The sequence below is a fragment of the Oncorhynchus nerka genome, linkage group LG27 (assembly GCF_034236695.1).
Source record: "Oncorhynchus nerka isolate Pitt River linkage group LG27, Oner_Uvic_2.0, whole genome shotgun sequence".
NCBI lineage: Eukaryota > Metazoa > Chordata > Actinopteri > Salmoniformes > Salmonidae > Oncorhynchus > Oncorhynchus nerka.
Genome location: NC_088422.1, coordinates 37655732 through 37673680, shown reverse-complemented (window position 1 = coordinate 37673680; position 17949 = coordinate 37655732). Strand labels below are relative to the sequence as shown.

The window sequence follows — 17949 nt, the reverse complement described above, 5'->3', positions numbered from 1 at the left end:
TAGTGGGACATAGAGAAGAGAGCAGCGGAGGAGAACGCCACTTAATGGCGCCTACTTTAAATACATTTTATTGACTACTATGTTTAGAATAAGAGTGATTACATACAGCCTAGGTTACTGCCATACAACCCCACATATCACCTGAAATCAGTCAAAGCACATGAACATGTATTAAGGGTTAAGTACCTATAGGCCTAATGGTTTTAATATTGAATTTGACCTACACAGTTTTAAAATGAAAATTGCAACTCTCACTTTAAGTAGGCCTATCCCTTGTGTATGCGCTGTGGGTCTAGTTATCTATCAGCCCCTATGCATGTGAATTGGGGGTAGCATTGTTTTCAAGATTCACCCTCCTATTCTATTCACCTATTCAGAGAGTGAGCAGTCAGCGCGAACAAAGCTGCGGCAGATCGTGCGCTGATTGGTTACCGGGTACGGTGCCAGAGGTCCACTACAACAGATGGGGTTCTCCTCTCGTCGCGCAGACGCCACGCATGCAAGCCCCGGTGCGTGCATGCACCGATTGTTTCCTATGCCCGGGTAGGGCGAACCGAGCAGGGAACGAACAGACTGGGCGACTCACGGTTTACGGTTAACGACTTTCCCACCCGAAGCCCAGCGTGGCAGAGAAGAACCAAGCCCAGTTGATCGTTTGTAAACATTAACAACTAAAGCCCGAAGAGGTCCTGAAAATCACCACTAGCAACTCTGTCCGTAAGTAGGCTATATGTTAAAGCGACATTAGTCTGCCATGCCTCTAACGATCGATAAACTCACAAGGCAAACACTTTGTTATTTGTATTTGCATAGATATTGGCTATAGTTTCGCCAGTTAGAGCAATTGTGACTGGAACAAGAATGCGTGTGAGACTAATTTAGATCTATAAACAGAGTTTAGAAGTAATCGGAGATGAACGTTCTTGCATTGATAATGCAATGCTATTAGCTCTCAACTAACAGCAATTAGTACCAAATTATACTTTTGCTGGGAAACAAATTCACATGTTTTTCCAGTTTTTATTATGTCATTGCACAGAAATGAAACCGATTAGAAGCCATATCTGGGTTCTGCCTATACAGTTTAGTAGGCTAGTCTATAAAACATTATGTGTCTGTCTGGACAGATTACATAACATCAATATCAGATAGGCTACTTAAGATTCTTCTCACACAAACTCACACACACACTGGCCAGTGGTAGTGCCCAGAGACTGATCCTCTCAGATATGGATGTCCAAGCATGTGGTCATATTTTCCACACTAAGTTGTGAGGGAATTCATAATATTGGCCTGTACCTTAAATGATTAATAGACTATTGTGCTTCCTATGGTCATATACAATTTCACAATAGTGGTGTGATTCTGAAGAAGGCCATTGAAGGCCGAAACGTCAATCTTTTAAACTTGTCTAATATAACAAAGTATGTTTTATGGTGAGTGTTGCACCTTTTCCAGCCTAATGACACCATCATGGTGTGAGCCAGATTGAAGGGGCATCTTGTCTATTTACAAACACACACACACAAAAGCTTTGGCACTGTGTGATAGAGTTCGTTGTTAGACATCAGATGTTTTTAGGGTTGCTATGACAATTTGAATAATAGTGGGAGAGCAAAGTTGGGGTTGAGAGGGAGGAATTCAGGAAGAGTACAGAACTGGAGGTATGGACCTGCATTCATCCCTTTGGCTAAAGCAGTTGAGGACAGAGGCACAGGGGCAAGAGATCAAAACGTGTGTGTGTGTGTGAGAGAGAAAGAGAAGTCAGGAAATTGAGGTCAGGAGTTTTAATGTCAGTGGATTAGTGCCAGTCTGTGGGAGGCGGAGGGAGGGGGGTGGAGTCAGAGAGAGAATGGTAAAAGGGATGGAGGAAAACAAGTTAGATAAAGAGGAAACAAAGGGAAACAACAGCACTAATGAGAATAGATATTTTACAACAAGGCAGCAATAGACCAGGAGTTCAGCGCAAGAGAGCGAAAGATAGGATGGAGAGAGGGGGAAGAGAAGAGGGAGTAGAAAGCAATCTAAAACTCTTCTGCTTTGCCAATATTTATACCAGCTTTCCATGCCAATAAAGCTTATTTCCTTCAGAAAGAATTCATACCTCTTTACCTATTCCACGTGTTGTTGGGTTACAGCCTGAATTCAAAATGGGTATAAAAACATGTTCATCTACACACAATACCTCATAATGACAGAGTGAAAACCTGTTTTATAGAATGTTTTTATGACGGGCACTCCATAAAAAAAGACCGCTAGAGATGATGTTTGTCTATTATGTTGAGCGGAATCACCTGGTTCATTCATTTGTGAACGTTGTATTATGTTATTGAAGGCTGCTGCTGAAGACGTATGCATTGAAGCCTGCTTAATTACCTGCCTGCCCCCCGTGCTGGATTGTCATTTAGATAAATGGCACGTGAGCACTTTAATGATGGCTTATTATCGGTGATAGTACTCGGAGCCACAGAACTTATACAGTGCCTTGAGAAAGTATTCATACCCCTTGACTTATTCCACATTTAGTTGTGTTACAGACTGAATTCAAAATTGATTAAATATATATTTTTCAAACATCTACACACAATACCCCATAATGACAAAGTGAAAACATGTTTTTAGACATTTTAGCAAATGTATTGAAAATGAAATACAGAAATATCTCATTTACGCAAGTACTCACACCCCTGAGTCAATACTTTGTAGAAGCACCCTTGGCAGCAATTACAGCTGTGAGTCATTCTGGGCAAGTCTCAGAGCTTTGTACACCTGGATTCAATCTCTGTGTTGATCATTGCTAGACAACCGTTTTCAGGGATTTTCAAGTAGATTTATGTCAAAACTGACTTGGCCGCTCAGGAAGAGTCACTGTCTTCTTGGTAAGCAACTCCAGTGTAGATTTGGCCTTGTGTTTTAGGTTATTGTCCTGCTAAAAGGTGAATTCATCTCCCAGTGTCTGGTGGAAAGCAAACTCCCCATTCCTTAACGATTACACGCATACCCATAATATGATGCAGCCACCACTATGCTTGAAAATATGGAGAGTGGTACTCCGTAATGTGTTGTTTTGGATTTGCCCCTAACATAACACTTTACATTCAGGAAAAAAGTGAATTGCTTTGCCTAAATTTTGCAGTATTACTGTAGTGCCTTGTTGCAACAGGATGCATGTTTTCAAATATGTTTATTCTATACAGGCTTCCTTCTTTTCACTCTGTCATTTAGGTTAGGATTGTGAAGTAACTACACATGTCAGTTTTCTCTTATCACAGCCATTAAACTCTATAACTGTTTTAAAGTTATCATTGGCCTCATGGTGACATCCCTGAGCGGTTTCCTTCCTCTCTGGCAACTGAGTTAGGAAGGACGTCTGTGTCTTTGTAGTGACTGGGTGTATTCATACTGTCACGCCCTGATCTTTTTCACCTGTCTTTGTGCTTCTCTCCACCCCCCTCCAGGTGTCGCCAATCTTCCCCATTCACCCCTGTGTATTTATACCTGTGTTCTCTGTTTGTTTTGTTCGTAGAACCTACCAGCATTTCCCCCTTGCTCTTGTCTCGTCTTAGTTCCTGTTTTCTAGTTTTTCCCGGCTTTGATCCCGCTGCCTGACCTGAGCCTGCCTGCCGTCCTGTACCTTTGCCCCCCTAATCACTCACTCAGGGATCCCACCTTGTATCTGATGAACTCCGGAAGTCCCCGGCATCTACGTCCCCGAGAGAGTCCGAGCTTACCTAAGTTCCACAAAGAGCTTCCAAAGACTGCAGATTCACCTCTTCCCGAGCCGATGCAGCTCGGCAAGGCTAGGCTGTCTCCAGCCGAACTCGTACGCAGACTTTTTGTATCTACCTGTCCCTTCAAGAGACCTAGCTCATTCGTTGGAGTGAGTACTCTGTTGGGTCTTAAAGATAATTTTTCTTCTCTCCTTACTCGCTCCCCTCTCCACCCCACCCTGCTGTGGGGTGACCAATCCAAGTCTCTCCTGATACTCATCGACTCTAGGACCCATGTGAGGCTTATGGACGTTACCCTGTCGTCTGAGCTGGGCATCCCCACTCAACCCCTCTCCGTTCCCATGGATGTTAAGAGTGCTGGACGGGTGCTCTGTAGGCCCGGGTCACCCACCATACCACACCCATCAACCTATGATTGTCAGGGAACCACAACGAGACGATCCAATTCCTGCTAGTTGAGTCTCCGCAGGTTCCTGTGGTATTGGGATTCTCTTGGCTCCAGCGACACAATCCCTCTATTGACTGGGCTACTGGTGACATCGTGGGCTGGAGCCCGTCCTGCCACACTCATTGCCTGAAATCAGCTCTGCCTACCCCGGGACGCCTTCCTGGGGGCTTGGAAATTGCGCCGATCCTCTCCACCAGCCCCGCGGAGTACCAGGACCTCCGCAGCACCGACGAGTATCCAATAAGGTCAAGCCAGATGCGCTGGCATACTGCTATAGACCCGCGGCTACAACCGCTGAAGCCAAGATGCCATGTGGCATCCCTTGAGGAGGGGGGGGTACTGTCACGCCCTGATCTGTTTCACCTGTCTTTGTGCTTGTCTCCACCCCCCTTCAGGTGTCACCTGTCTTTGTGCTTGTCTCCACCCCCCTTCAGGTGTCACCTGTCTTTGTGCTTGTCTCCACCCCCCTTCAGGTGGCACCTATCTTCCCTGTTATCCCCTGTGTATTTATGCTTGTTTGTCTGTTGCCAGTTCATTTTGTTCGTAGAACCTACCAGCATTTTCCCTCTTGCTCCTGTCTTGTCTTAGTTCCTGTTTTCTAGTTTTTCCCGGCTTTGACCCCTCTGCCTGACCTGACCCTGAGCCTGCCTGCTATCCTGTACCTTCCAAAGTGTAATTAATAACTTTACCATGCTCAAAGGGATATTCAGTGCCCTTCTTTGCGAGGCATTGGAAAACCTCCCTGGTCTTTTTGGTGGAATTTGTCTTTGAAATTCACTGCTCAACTGAGGGGCTTTCAGATAATTGTATGTGTGGGGTACAGAGATGAGGTAGTCATTCCAAAATCATGTTAAACACTATTATTGCACACAGAGTGAGTGCACATTTTTACTCCTTAACCTTTCTGGTGCAGGCGTTCTGCTAGCTACCCACCTCGACAACATCCGGTGAAATTGCAGAGCGCCAAATTCAAAATACAGAAATAGTCATAATAAACATTCATAAAAAATACAAGTGTTATACATCGGTTTAAAGATGAACTTCTCGTTAATCCAGCCACTTTGTCAGATTTCAAAAAGGCTTTACGGAGAAAGCATACCATGCGATTATCTGAGGACTGCACCCCGCTTACAAAAGCATACAAACATTTTACAACCAAGTAAAGGAATTACAAAAGTCAGAAATAGCAATAAAATTAATCACTTACCTTTGAAGATCTTCATATGGTTGCAGTCACAAGAGTCCCAGCTACACAATAAATGTTTGTTTTGTTCGATAAAGTCCCTCTTTATATCCCATAAACTCAGTTTTTGTTGGCATGTTTAGTTCAGTAATCCACTGGCTCAAAGGCGGTCAAAACATGCAGACGAATACATCCTAATAGTACCGGTAAAGTTCGTCGAAACATGTCAGACGATGTTTATAATTAATCGTCAGGTTGTCAATTGTCGAAATAATCGATTATATTTCAACCGGACAATAGCGTATTCAATAGAAAGGAAAAACAACGAAGGGCGCGCACTCGGTCACACGCGCAAACCAGCACTGCATGATTCTATAGTCCACTGACAGAAAGGTCTCATTCTTCTTCATTTTTCAGAAAACAAGCCTGAAACAATGTCTAAAGACTGACATCTAGTGGAAACCATAGGAACGGCAATCTGGGTCCTAACCCATTAGATACTCTATAGGCATTCAATTGAAAATACCCACATCAAAAAATCCCACTTCCTGGATGAAAAACTCAGGTTTTTGCCGGCCATATCAGTTCTCTTATACTCACATACATTATTTTAACAGTTTTGGAAACTTTAGAGTGCTTTCTATCCAAATCTACCAATTATATGCATATCCTGGCTTCTGAGTAACAGGCAGTTTACTTTGGGTATGCTTCTCATCCAGACGTTGAAATACTGCCCCCAAGCCATAAATGTTTTAACTTTATTAAGGCTTGCCATAACAAAGGGGTTGAATACTTATCGACTCAAGACATTTAAGCTTTTCATTTCTAATTCATTTGTAACAATTTTAAAAATATAATTCCACTTTGACATTGTGGTATTGTGTGTAGGCCAGTGACAAAACATGTAAATGAGGTATTTACATTTAATCAATTTTAAATTCAGGCTGTAACATAACAAAATGTGGAAAAAGTCGAGGGGTGTGAATTCTTTCTGAAGGCACTATAATTGTGCGGAAAGAGGGAGGAAGAGCGAGCAATGCTTAGACTAGAGAGAGACAGGCTTGGCTGCTGTGGTTGGTAAGGGGTGGAGGAGGAGAGGTATGCTGACTTGGCTGCTGTGGTTGTTTAAGGGTGGAGGAGAGAGAGGGACAGGCTTGGTTGCTGTGGTTGTTGTAGAGAAGGATTCAAGGGAATGCAGAGGGAGGGGAAGACCGGGGGGCTATTTTTGGAGCCCCATCCAGACAGAACAGATCACATTATCCCAAAATCCATCATCCCAGCAGGAATGCAGAACAGAACACAGAGCCATGGGCTGAGCTAGCCTGGGTCAATGTTGGGTCAATTTGTCTGTTTTTTTATACGGACGGTCGTTTCCCCCCAAAACAACAGGCATGGTACGTTTTCTGCAAGCAGCAGAAAGACTCAATTGAGACAGATCAGAAGTAGTGTGTCAGTGTAGACACATCATTATTAATCTCTAGTGGACAGCTGTACGTAACATAAAGTAGCTGATGCAGTTACGCAAGATTTTCGATCTAGGTTTCATTATTGATGTAGAACTGCCAGGCTAGACCAGGGGATCCCACATGTCCAGTCTTAAACTCCAATGCCTTTAAGAGGTTTCTTGGGCCACAGGCCAGTCTTAAACAACATACCAGTAGTGGGTCCTATTCGTAGGACCTTTGGCTTGGACCAACATACTTCCGCCCTCAAGGACTGAGCCACAGCCACCCATCCCTGGTCTTGGTATTAAATGCCCAGTGCTGTCAAAAATGTATTTTAGGACAATAACCTAAAATACAAATATACACTGGAGTTGCTTACCAAGATGACATTGACTGTTCCTGAGTGGCATAGTTACAGTTTTGACTTAAATCAGCTTGAAAATCTATGGCAAGACTTGGAAATGGCTTTTTTGCGATGATCAATATCCAACTTGACGAAGCTTGAAGGATTTTTAAAAGGATAATGTGCAAATACTGTACAATCCAGGTGTGCAAAGCTCTTAGAGACTTACCCAGAAAGACTCACAGCTGTAATCACTACCAAAGGTGATTCTAACATGTATTGACTCAGGGGTGTGAATACTTATGTAAATGAGGTATTTCATTTTGAATGCATTTGTAAAAATGTATAAAAACATGTTTTCACTTTGTCATTTTGGGGTATTGTGTGCAGATCCATTTTGAATTCAGACTGTAATACATCAAAAAGTCAAAGGGTAGGAATATTTTCTGAAGGCATTGTATATTTCCACACTATGAGTTTGGAATAATATTGTGAAAACTACGAAAATGCCCTTTTAGTATATGAGCTATTTGAAAAGAACGCCTGACATTTCAGCCTGCTTTGGTGGGATGGAGTTTTGGCCTGCCTGGTTAATAGAGAGTTCCAAATGTGTTAATAGAGAGTTCCAAACGTCTCTCCCAATAACAGCTAGTTTTCAATTTTCCCCTTCCCACTCCAGACAGTCCTAGCTAAATTATTGCTTGAGAAATGGCTCTTTGCTAAGAAGCTATTTTAGTTTGTTTTTAATTTTTTGTTATTTAAAACAGTCACAGTAAGGTACTTAATTATTACCCAGAAATGATTTGATATTGAGATAAAAAATAGCAGCATTGGACCTTTAAAAGCTAATGTCTCCTATTGTGTTGTTCAGTGGTGCCTGACAGGGCCTAATGTAGGTGCTGAAATATTGATAATGCTGCATGGTGTGTGGGTTGATTGTGACCATATGAAAAATGTAATACCAATCATTAAATGTGTTTATGGTTGTGAGGTGTTGGCTGGACACCTGAGGTATGGTGTGGTTGTTGTCTGTTGCTTCGTACCTCTCAATTCCTCTCTGTCTGTATATGGGGGTACGTGTGAGCCTTTCAGAGAGAAGCTGTGTGTTTTTGTGTGTGTGTTGGTGCCTTTCTCCATGCGTGTGTGGTGTGTGTGTGTGTGTATGTGAGAGAGCGATATCATATTTCATGTCTGTAGTTTGAATTGAGGAAGTCTCACTCATGTCAGAGCGGCAGCATCAGTTTCCGCTGTGACTGAGGCTCTGAAGGAGGAAGAGCTTAGCGGATGGGGAGCGCTTCCTTTTAACCAGCCCCTTCAACCGCCACTCTCTGGTGCTCTCTCCATCGCCTCTCCCCTTTCTCTTACAAACACACTGAAGCCTTAGACTGAGGCACTGGGTCATCTACCCTGGGTACACAGCCACTGAGACAGACTCTGAAGAGCCACACTTAGTGCTGAACTCTCTCTCTCCTCCACAGAAAGGACACAGTAGCTTCATTGGGCTCCTGCCTGGCTGTCTTCAGGTAAACTCCTCTGACTGGACCCCGAGGACTAACTTATTGTGTGTTTGTGCAGCTAGCGGGTCTCTCTCTTTCCTGGCCTACCAACATCATACATATCTTAGCACGGTAAGCCACACAGCGGCCTTATACACACGCACACAAATACACACTATTTCAGCAGTGAAATAGTGAGGTAGCCTGCCACAGTAGTTGTAGCAAGATACACTGGGTAGCATAACAGTGTGGGTTAGAGTGTATGTGCTAATGGTAGTGATTTAAGAGGTCTTTCAAGGAGGAGGAACTTAGCTTGCTGGTACCTGGGACAAGGCTGAGACACTGTGTGTGCAACTGAAATGATTCATGCACCTGTTCTTGTCCATCTGGAAGCTTCTGTGCTGCCCCCTAACATACACACACCATTTCAGCTGGGCAGGAAGGAAACATGTGAGGGTGCTGGCAGCATGCCATATTAAATTAACATCTGTTTGTGTGATGGTCACCATGGAAGCTTCCGTGTGTGCTAGTGGTTTTCTGTGTGCGGTGTGTTTTAGACAGATGGGAGAGGAGGAGGCAAAGAGGAAGAGAGAGAGATTGTGTCCTCCATCTCACACTGACAGAGACTTGTGTCACAGAGACAGTTTGTCGAGTCACACCAGGAAAAGGAGCCATAAAAACTCACAGACCCATATCACATGGGTCTGAGCTAGAGGTCAACCGATTATGATTTTTCAACGCCGATACCGATTATTGGAGGACCAAAAAAGCCGATACCGATTAATCAGACTATTTTTATTTGATTACTGAATGAATACTGAACAACAATACTGAATGAACACTTATTTTAACTTAATATAGTACACCAATAAAATCAATTTAGCCTCAAGCAAATAATGAAACCTGTTCAATTTGGTTTAAATAATGCAAAAACAAAGTGATGGAGAAGAAAGTAAAAGTGCAATATGTGCAATATAAGAAAGCTAATGTTTCAGTTCCTTGCTCAGAACATGAGAACATATGAAAGCTGGTGGTTCCTTTTAACATGAGTCTTCAATATTCCCAGGTAGGAAGTTTTAGGTTGTAGTTATTATAGGAATTATAGGACTATTTCCCTCTATACCATTTGTATTTCATTAACCTTTGTCTATTAGATGTTCTTACAGGCACTTTAGTATTGCCAGTGTAACAGTATAGCTTCCGTCCCTCTCCTCGCTCCTCCCTGGGCTCAAACCAGCAACACAACGACAACAGCCACCATCATAGCAGCGTTACCCATGCAGAGCAAGGGGAACAACTACTAGAAGGCTCAGAGCGAGTGACGTTTGAAACGCTATTTGCGCGCGCTAACTAGCTAGCCATTTCACTTCGGTTACACCACCTTCATCTCGGGAGTTGATAGGCTTGAAGTCATAAACAGTGCAATGCTTGACGCACAGCGAAGAGCTGCTGGCAAAACGCACGAAAATGCTGTTGAATGTTTACGCGCCTGCTTCTGCCTACCGCCGCCCAGTCCGATACTTAGATACTTGTATGCTCAGTCAGATTATATGCAACGCAGGACACTATCTAATATCTAGTAACATATCAACCATGTGTAGTTAACTAGTGATTATGATTGATTGTTTTTTCTAAGATACGTTTAATGCGAGCTAGCAACTTACCTTGGCTTACTGCATTTGCGTAACAGGCAGTCTCCTTGTGGAGTGCAACGAGAGAGAGGCAGGTCGTTATTGCGTTGGACTAGTTAACTGTGAGGTTGCAAGATTGGATCCCCCGAGCTGACAAGGTGAAAATATGTCTTTCTGCCCCTGAACGAGGCAGTTAACCCACCGTTCCTAGGCCGTCAATGAAAATAAGAACGTGTTCTTAACTGACTTGCCTAGTTAAATAAAGGTATAAAAAAAATAAAAAATTACATCGGCAAATCGGCGCCCAAAAATACCGATTTCCGATTGTTATGAAAACTTGAAATCGGCCCTAATTAATCGGCCATTCCGATTAATCGGTCGACCTCTAGTCTGAGATGGCATAGCAGAGAGAACAACATTAACCCTGCATATAAACTGGCTGGCTAAAAGATGCAGCTAACTAGCTACAGTTGAAGTCGGAAGTTTACATACACCTTAGCCAAGTACATTTAAATGTAATCCTAGTAAACATTTCCTGTCTTAGGTCAGTTAGGATCACCACTTTATTTTAAGAATGTGAAATGTCAGGATAATAGTAGAGTGATTTATTTCAGCTTTTATTTCATCACATTGTCAGTGAGTCAGAAGTTTACATTCACTCAATTAGTTTTTGGTAGCATTCCCTTTAAACGGTTTAACTTGGGTCAAACGTTTGTAGGCCTCCTTGCTCGCACACGCTTTTTCAGTTCTGCCCACACATTTTCTATAGGATTGAGGTCAGGGCTTTGTGATGTCCACTCAAATACCTAGACTCTGTTGTCCTTAAGCCATTTTGCCACAACTTTGGAAGTATGCTTTGGGTCATTGTCCATTTGGAAGACCCATTTGCGACCAAGCTTTAACTTCAGTCTCCATCTATTGGTCTTCAGTATCTATCCACATTAATGTTTAAAAGCATCTGATCACAATTTCTCTCTTTCTCTCTCTCACACTCTCTCTAGCTCCTCTCATGCTGACTGAGAATGGATAACATGCAGGATGGGGTTCAGATTGGAGACAACAAGTTCATCAGCAAGTATGCCATACACACACTCACACACTCTCTCTCTCACACACACACACACACACACACACACACACAGCTCAGCATTTAACACCATTAGTACCCTCCAAACTCGTCATCAAGCTCGACACCCTGGGTCTCGACCCCGCCCTGTGCAACTGGGTACTGGACTTCCTGACGGGCCGCCCCCAGGTGGTGAGGGTAGGTAACAACATCTCCACCCCGCTGATCCTCAACACTGGGGCCCCACAAGGGTGCGTTCTGAGCCCTCTCCTGTACTCCCTGTTCACCCACGACTGCGTGGCCACGCACGCCTCCAACTCAATCATCAAGTTTGCGGACGACACAACAGTGGTAGGCTTGATTACCAACAACGACGAGACGGCCTACAGGGAGGAGGTGAGGGCCCTCGGAGTGTGGTGTCAGGAAAATAACCTCACACTCAACGTCAACAAAACTAAGGAGATGATTGTGGACTTCAGGAAACAGCAGAGGGAACACCCCCCTATCCACATCGATGGAACAGTAGTGGAGAGGGTAGTAAGTTTTAAGTTCCTCGGCGTACACATCACAGACAAACTGAATTGGTCCACCCACACAGACAGCATCGTGAAGAAGGCGCAGCAGCGCCTCTTCAACCTCAGGAGGCTGAAGAAATTTCGGCTTGTCACCAAAAGCACTCACAAACTTCTACAGATGCACAGTCGAGAGCATCCGGTCGGGCTGTATCACCGCCTGGTACGGCAACTGCTCCGCCCACAACCGTAAGGCTCTCCAGAGGGTAGTGAGGTCTGCACAACGCATCACCGGGGGCAAACTACCTGCCCTCCAGGAAACCTACTCCACCCGATGTCACAGGAAGGCCATAAAGATCATCAAGGACAACAACCACCCGAGCCACTGCCTGTTCACCCCGCTATCATCCAGAAGGCGAGGTCAGTACAGGTGCATCAAAGCTGGGACCGAGAGACTGAAAAACAGCTTCTATCTCAAGGCCATCAGACTGTTAAACAGCCACCACTAACATTGAGTGGCTGCTGCCAACACACTGACTCAACTCCAGCCACTTTAATAATGGGAATTGATGGGAATTGATGTAAAATATATCACTAGCCACTTTAAACAATGCTACTTAATATAATGTTTACATACCCTACATTATTTATCTCATATGTATACTTATATACTGTACTCAATATCATCTACTGCATCTTTATGTAATACATGTATCACTAGCCACTTTAAACTATGCCACTTTGTTTACATACTTATTTCATATGTATATACTGTACTCGATACCATCTACTGCATCTGGCCTATGGCGCTCTGTACCATCACTCATTCATATATCTTTATGTACATATTCTTTATCCCTTTACACTTGTGTGTATAAGGTAGTAGTTTTGGAATTGTTAGCTAGATTATTCGTTAGTTATTACTGCATTGTCGGAACTAGAAGCACAAGCATTTCGCTACACTCGCATTAACATCTGCTAACCATGTGTATGTGACAAATACAATTTGATTTGACACACACACACACACACACACACACACACAGAGTGTGTTCAGGCGTGTGTAGTAATAACAAAAAGTATAATATTAATGTATGTAAAGTAATAAATTGTTGTCAAGAATAATGTACTTCTGTCTTCAGGGCAACAGTCCTGTCCCACCTCAAAACCTACAACCTCTATTATGAAGGACATAACCTGCAGTTGAGACACAGAGAGGTGCGTGCGTCTCTCTCTCTCATATTACTTTGCTGTATAATTTACCACAAACTGACTCTGTTCAATAATTTACCCTGCCCCAAAGGGGTAATAACTGTCTGTGTGTGTGTTTATTGATTATGGTAACTCTGTCTCTACAGGAGGAAGGGGAGCTGATCGTGGAGGGCTTGCTGAATATCTCCTGGGGCCTGCGTCGGCCTATCAGTTTGCAGATGCAGGACGATCACGAGCGACTCAGACCTCCCCCCTCGTCTACATCCTGGCACTCCGGCTGTGCCCTGGATAATCAGAGGTAGGGAGTGAGCTCTGGTTACCATACCAAGGCAACATATAGAAACGTACTACGTACTGTATGTATAAAAGGTCTATGTTTTTACCAAGGGTGTATCTTTTTGTTAATACAGTATGTCCTGATACCATGGCCATATTGATATCTCTTTATTATAACCAGGGTCGGTTACGGCGACCTAGATATAGGGTTTTTAGTTTACTTTGACCACACATATTGTCTCCGGTCAGTAGTGCTGAGTGATGAACCAACCTTTCTGTTATTTGAATTCCATTTAGTTTTTTTTCTGTGAGCTCAATGCGCACATTGCAGTTTCTCTAGAGATAAATCAGATCCAGCCTGAACTGTGCAATGTAGTAGGGAGTTGTAGTTTCCAACAGACCAAAGTTCTGAGTAGTTTAGCACAGACAACCTGCTAATTAACTAGCATGACCACAATCCATTGCATGCCTGTTTCTTTTATGCCTGCTACTGTACATAAGAGACAGAAGAATGCACAATCGAGGGATAGAGAGCAGTTGTTCGCAAGGTATCTCTACCTGAAACTCTAAGTGATCTAAGTGATTGATAGTTGGTATTCAGTCGTAAAAGTATACATTAATTACTTTGAGGAACTAGTACGGGATTTTGTCAGACAGGATAGGCAGCAGCTCTATAGAGATAAAATAATAAAGTCATTAAATAAAACAAATGTAATATACACAACAACTCGTTACAAGCATTTCGCTCACCCGCAATAGCATCTGCTAAACACTTGTATGTGACAAATAAAACTGGATTTGAACTGAAATATTTGATTCAAGTCATGTGAATAAATTCTGGATAAGTGACAGGCACTAATGATTACATAGAGACCATATTTCACTGTTCCTCTACCCGTCTCATTTACACTTTGATGTAGAACAACTTTGAAGAGAAGATAATGTGTCATAAATAATGTCAAGCTATTAAATATGGGAATATTTCTGTTTTCTCTATGTCAATAGCAATGAAGGTACCCAGCAGACCCTGCCCAACATAGAAGTGACAGAGCACGAGAGCCAATCCGAGGACAGTATTGTGAAGGCGGATGAGGAAGAAGGTGGATCTTATAGAAGACTAGTCTGAAAACCTTCAGCATGTTATTATGGATAACTCAATCATTTATCCTACATTAGATAGCCATGTCTGTTCAACACAATACATTTTTAGAACATTCTGTGACATTTATAGGAACGTGATTGTCTGACTCCTCCCCTTTCTCCTATCTCTATGCTCTGGTTGGACAGAGGAATATGAGCGCTCCGCCCAGCTGCTGAGGACAAAGAGCGATGCCGGGTTTCTGAGGAAGGCCCAGCGCCGGTCGCCTAGCGACCAGAGGAGGATACGACGACACCGTTTCTCCATCAATGGACACTTCTACAATTACAAGGTACCCATGCGCGCACACACACACACACACCATAATACTGCAGCTACACACTACTACAACGACAACATAATACGACAAATAAATTCATTTTCTCTCTCTCTCTCTCTCTCTCTCTCTCTCATTCCTCTCCCCTTCTCATAATTCTGCTCCCCCCATCGCCCCTTTAGACTGCAGTCTTCACTCCAGCTTATGGTTCAGTTACTAACGTGCGGATCAACAGTTGTATGACCACGCCCCAGGTGCTACGAGTGCTACTTAACAAGTTCAAGATTGAGAACAGCCCAGATGACTTTGCGCTGTACCTTGTACACACCAGCGGGGGTGAGTGAGTGCGGTGTCGTGTGGTTCTGTGTTTGTCACAGAGTGTGAAGCTGAATCACGTTCTCCCTTTCACAGGGTCAATGTGAGCAATGTCTGTGTTTTTTCCTAGAGTAGAGTATGCATTATTAACTGTTTTTGTGGGCGTGTGCGTGGGTATGAGAGTGCTGCAGCTCTGTGGCAAAGCATGGCAATCTACTAGCGTAACTTAAGCACACCCGTTGTAATGCAGTGAAGGTTTGACAATGTTTCTTCTTTCAGAGCGTGCGAAGCTGAAGCGCAGTGACTACCCCCTGGTGCTGCGTGTGCTTCAGGGTCCGTGTGAACAGGTCAGCAGAATCTTCCTAATGGAGCAGGACCTGGGAGAGGAAGTCACCTATGATGTAAGACTGCTAATGTATAACTGCCAAATCATTCCTCGCCTACATACCACTGTGTAACTGCTAAATCATTCCCCACTTAGTACACATAAACTTAATCACGTCCTCAGAATGGAATATTCTGTATGTCCCCTTATCTATTACAAAAGGGCTCAGTTCAATATAACCTGCAGTGGGCTATTTATGCACTAGATTAGAATTTAAATAGACCTTTTACCATAACACAGTCCAGAGTCAAACCAAAACCATAATTTACTTACCGTAAATTAAGCAGCTTAGGGGTCTGCAAGCCAAGCCAATTAGTTGTCCTCAACAATGACTTGCCACCGGCTTGACAGTGTGAAGTCACTGCCCATAAACTGAAATAAGCTATTGTGACTGTATGACCTCCTTTATGTAATTGTTATTATTACAGTATTGTGACTTTGTAATAGTTGAGGGTTCAGGCCAAGTCTGTGTTTGTAATTGCATTTCTTCCTCCTCCCAACCAGGTGGCGCAGTATATTAAGTTTGAGATGCCAGTGCTGCAGAGTTTCATCACCAAGCTGAAGGAGGAAGAGGACCGGGAGGTGCAGAAACTCAGGAGCAGGTGAGGTGCCGGCAACATCTACCTACCTCCCCTGAACGGCTGTGTTTATGGTGTCATGTACTGTGTATTTATGTCTCATTCTCTTCCCTCCCTCTCTCTCTTACTTGCTCTCGCTCTCTTACTTGCTCTCGCTCTCTCTCTCTATCTGTAGGTATACATTTCTGCGGTGTATCATTGAGAAGCAGCTGCGTTGTCTTCCTGAGGGGACTGCCTGTATGTGACCCGGTCTAGGGAGGGACCACCAGATCTTCCCAAAATCTCCCTGACCTCCTTAGCTACCCTTCCCAACCCCAGACGCCGTCCCAAGCCCCAAACAGGAGTGACCCTGAACCACCCCGGGGAGAGGCATCCATTCTAACCTCACTTTAATCTCTTCCAAGACCTCTATAGGGACAGTGTACTAATTCTGTGAGCTGGGTTGTGTGTGGTAACTTCCTAAGTTGAGGTTGGGGTCATTATGAAACATGATGTCTGCTCTTTCCGTCCATACCATGAACAAACAGTACATATCCTCCTTGCTGTCCCAATCCCTCTCTGACACACCTGCCTCTCTGTCGTGATATCTGCATATTAACTGTATCCATATCAGCAATAATAATGGTTAATAATGAAGGTAAGGTTTGGCACTTTTCTCTTGTGGGTCTGTATGGGCCCATGTCCTATACCACTCAGATGCAAAATAACCTAAAGCACATCTAAATCTCTTTCTTAGTTCTACTGAGTTAGATATATCTATCTCTTTCCATCCATTATTCTCTCGACCTCTCTCTCCTTGCATATTTGTATTTTCTATTTTTGGCCAAAGCCCCATTTTGCCACCTGCAGATAACTGATTGTCTCCCTCTCCAAACCAGAACCTGCCTTAGACTCGAGTGGCATCCCACACTAGATGAGATTCTCACCCACCCAGTCAGTCGGTAGGGGGGTTGAATGACTCCTGTCCTGTGACAGTATGTGGTGTTGAAACATGCCTGTCACACAAGTGTGGCACAGTACTATCTCCATGATCAGCTCTACAGAGGCAGGAACTGTAATGTAACTTCATGACTGTTCTTGCCACAGTTAATCTAAAACTGTCTCCTAACCAATTCTAGTGGAATGGAAAAAACATGTATTTCTGCTACCTGTGTGTTATTTTTTCTTACCTTTTATTTAACTAGGCAAGTTAGTTAAGAACTAATTCTTATTTACAATGACGGCCTACCGGGGAACTGCCTTGTTCAGGGGTAGAACGACTGATTTTTTACCTGGTCAGCTCGGCGATTCGATCCAGCAACCTTTCAGTTACTGGACCAATGCTCTAACCACTAGGCTACCTGCCACCCCATACCAGGGTTATGCCAGGGTTATAATCACATAGTGTAGTATAGTGTGATATGACCGGTGTGTCTGCTCTACTAGCATAGCTAGAGACTGAAGCACAAAACATAGAGAGGACCAGAGTTCCTTAAGATTGTGAATTATGTACATGATGAATCAACTACAATAGCTCAAACGAGGGAATGTTTTGTGTGTGTGTGTTAGGTTGTGTGTGTGCACGCACATTTCTGAAGCAGTAATTACTTTCCTGGTAGATATTGATCTGTGTGACAATGTGCGTGTGTATGACTGTATACAGTACTTTGAGATGTGGTACAACAATTCTATTACACCTATATCTACCCTCAGCTTTTAAAAGGTTGCTGTATATTGTCTGTGAGCGTGTGTGCATGTATGTCTGTCCTTTCAATTTCTATGGCTCTTTCAAGACTGACACCATTTATTTCATAATAAAATATTTTAGCTGTTTTAATGTTGCATTCTGACTCTCTCTTCAAAGGCACATGCCACTATTTAGAAATGTAGCTTTTTACAATAATGATTATTTATTTGCTCTGTACTGTCTAGCC

The 17949-nt window shown here is 43.4% G+C and overlaps 1 protein-coding gene across 5 annotated transcripts; it reads left to right on the top strand.

Annotated features, from left to right (window-relative positions):
- The first annotated feature begins 389 nt into the window (after nt 1–389).
- On the top strand, nt 390–17852 carry LOC115111734 (ras association domain-containing protein 2-like). Of its 5 annotated transcripts, none has more exons than XM_029638092.2 (11): nt 390–717; nt 8629–8673; nt 11279–11352; nt 12998–13073; nt 13214–13365; nt 14349–14443; nt 14631–14773; nt 14941–15094; nt 15353–15474; nt 15963–16060; nt 16212–17852. In XM_029638092.2, the coding sequence occupies exons 3-11, from the start codon at nt 11300–11302 to the stop codon at nt 16279–16281; spliced, it is 963 nt and encodes a 320-aa protein (XP_029493952.1). In that variant the 5' UTR covers nt 390–717; nt 8629–8673; nt 11279–11299; the 3' UTR covers nt 16282–17852. The 5 variants fall into 5 exon arrangements, with proteins under 5 accessions (XP_029493952.1, XP_029493953.1, XP_029493950.1 ...); XM_029638090.2 differs by having other exon boundaries at nt 391–717; nt 8629–8778; XM_029638093.2 differs by lacking the exon at nt 8629–8673.
- The last annotated feature ends 97 nt before the right edge of the window (nt 17853–17949 follow it).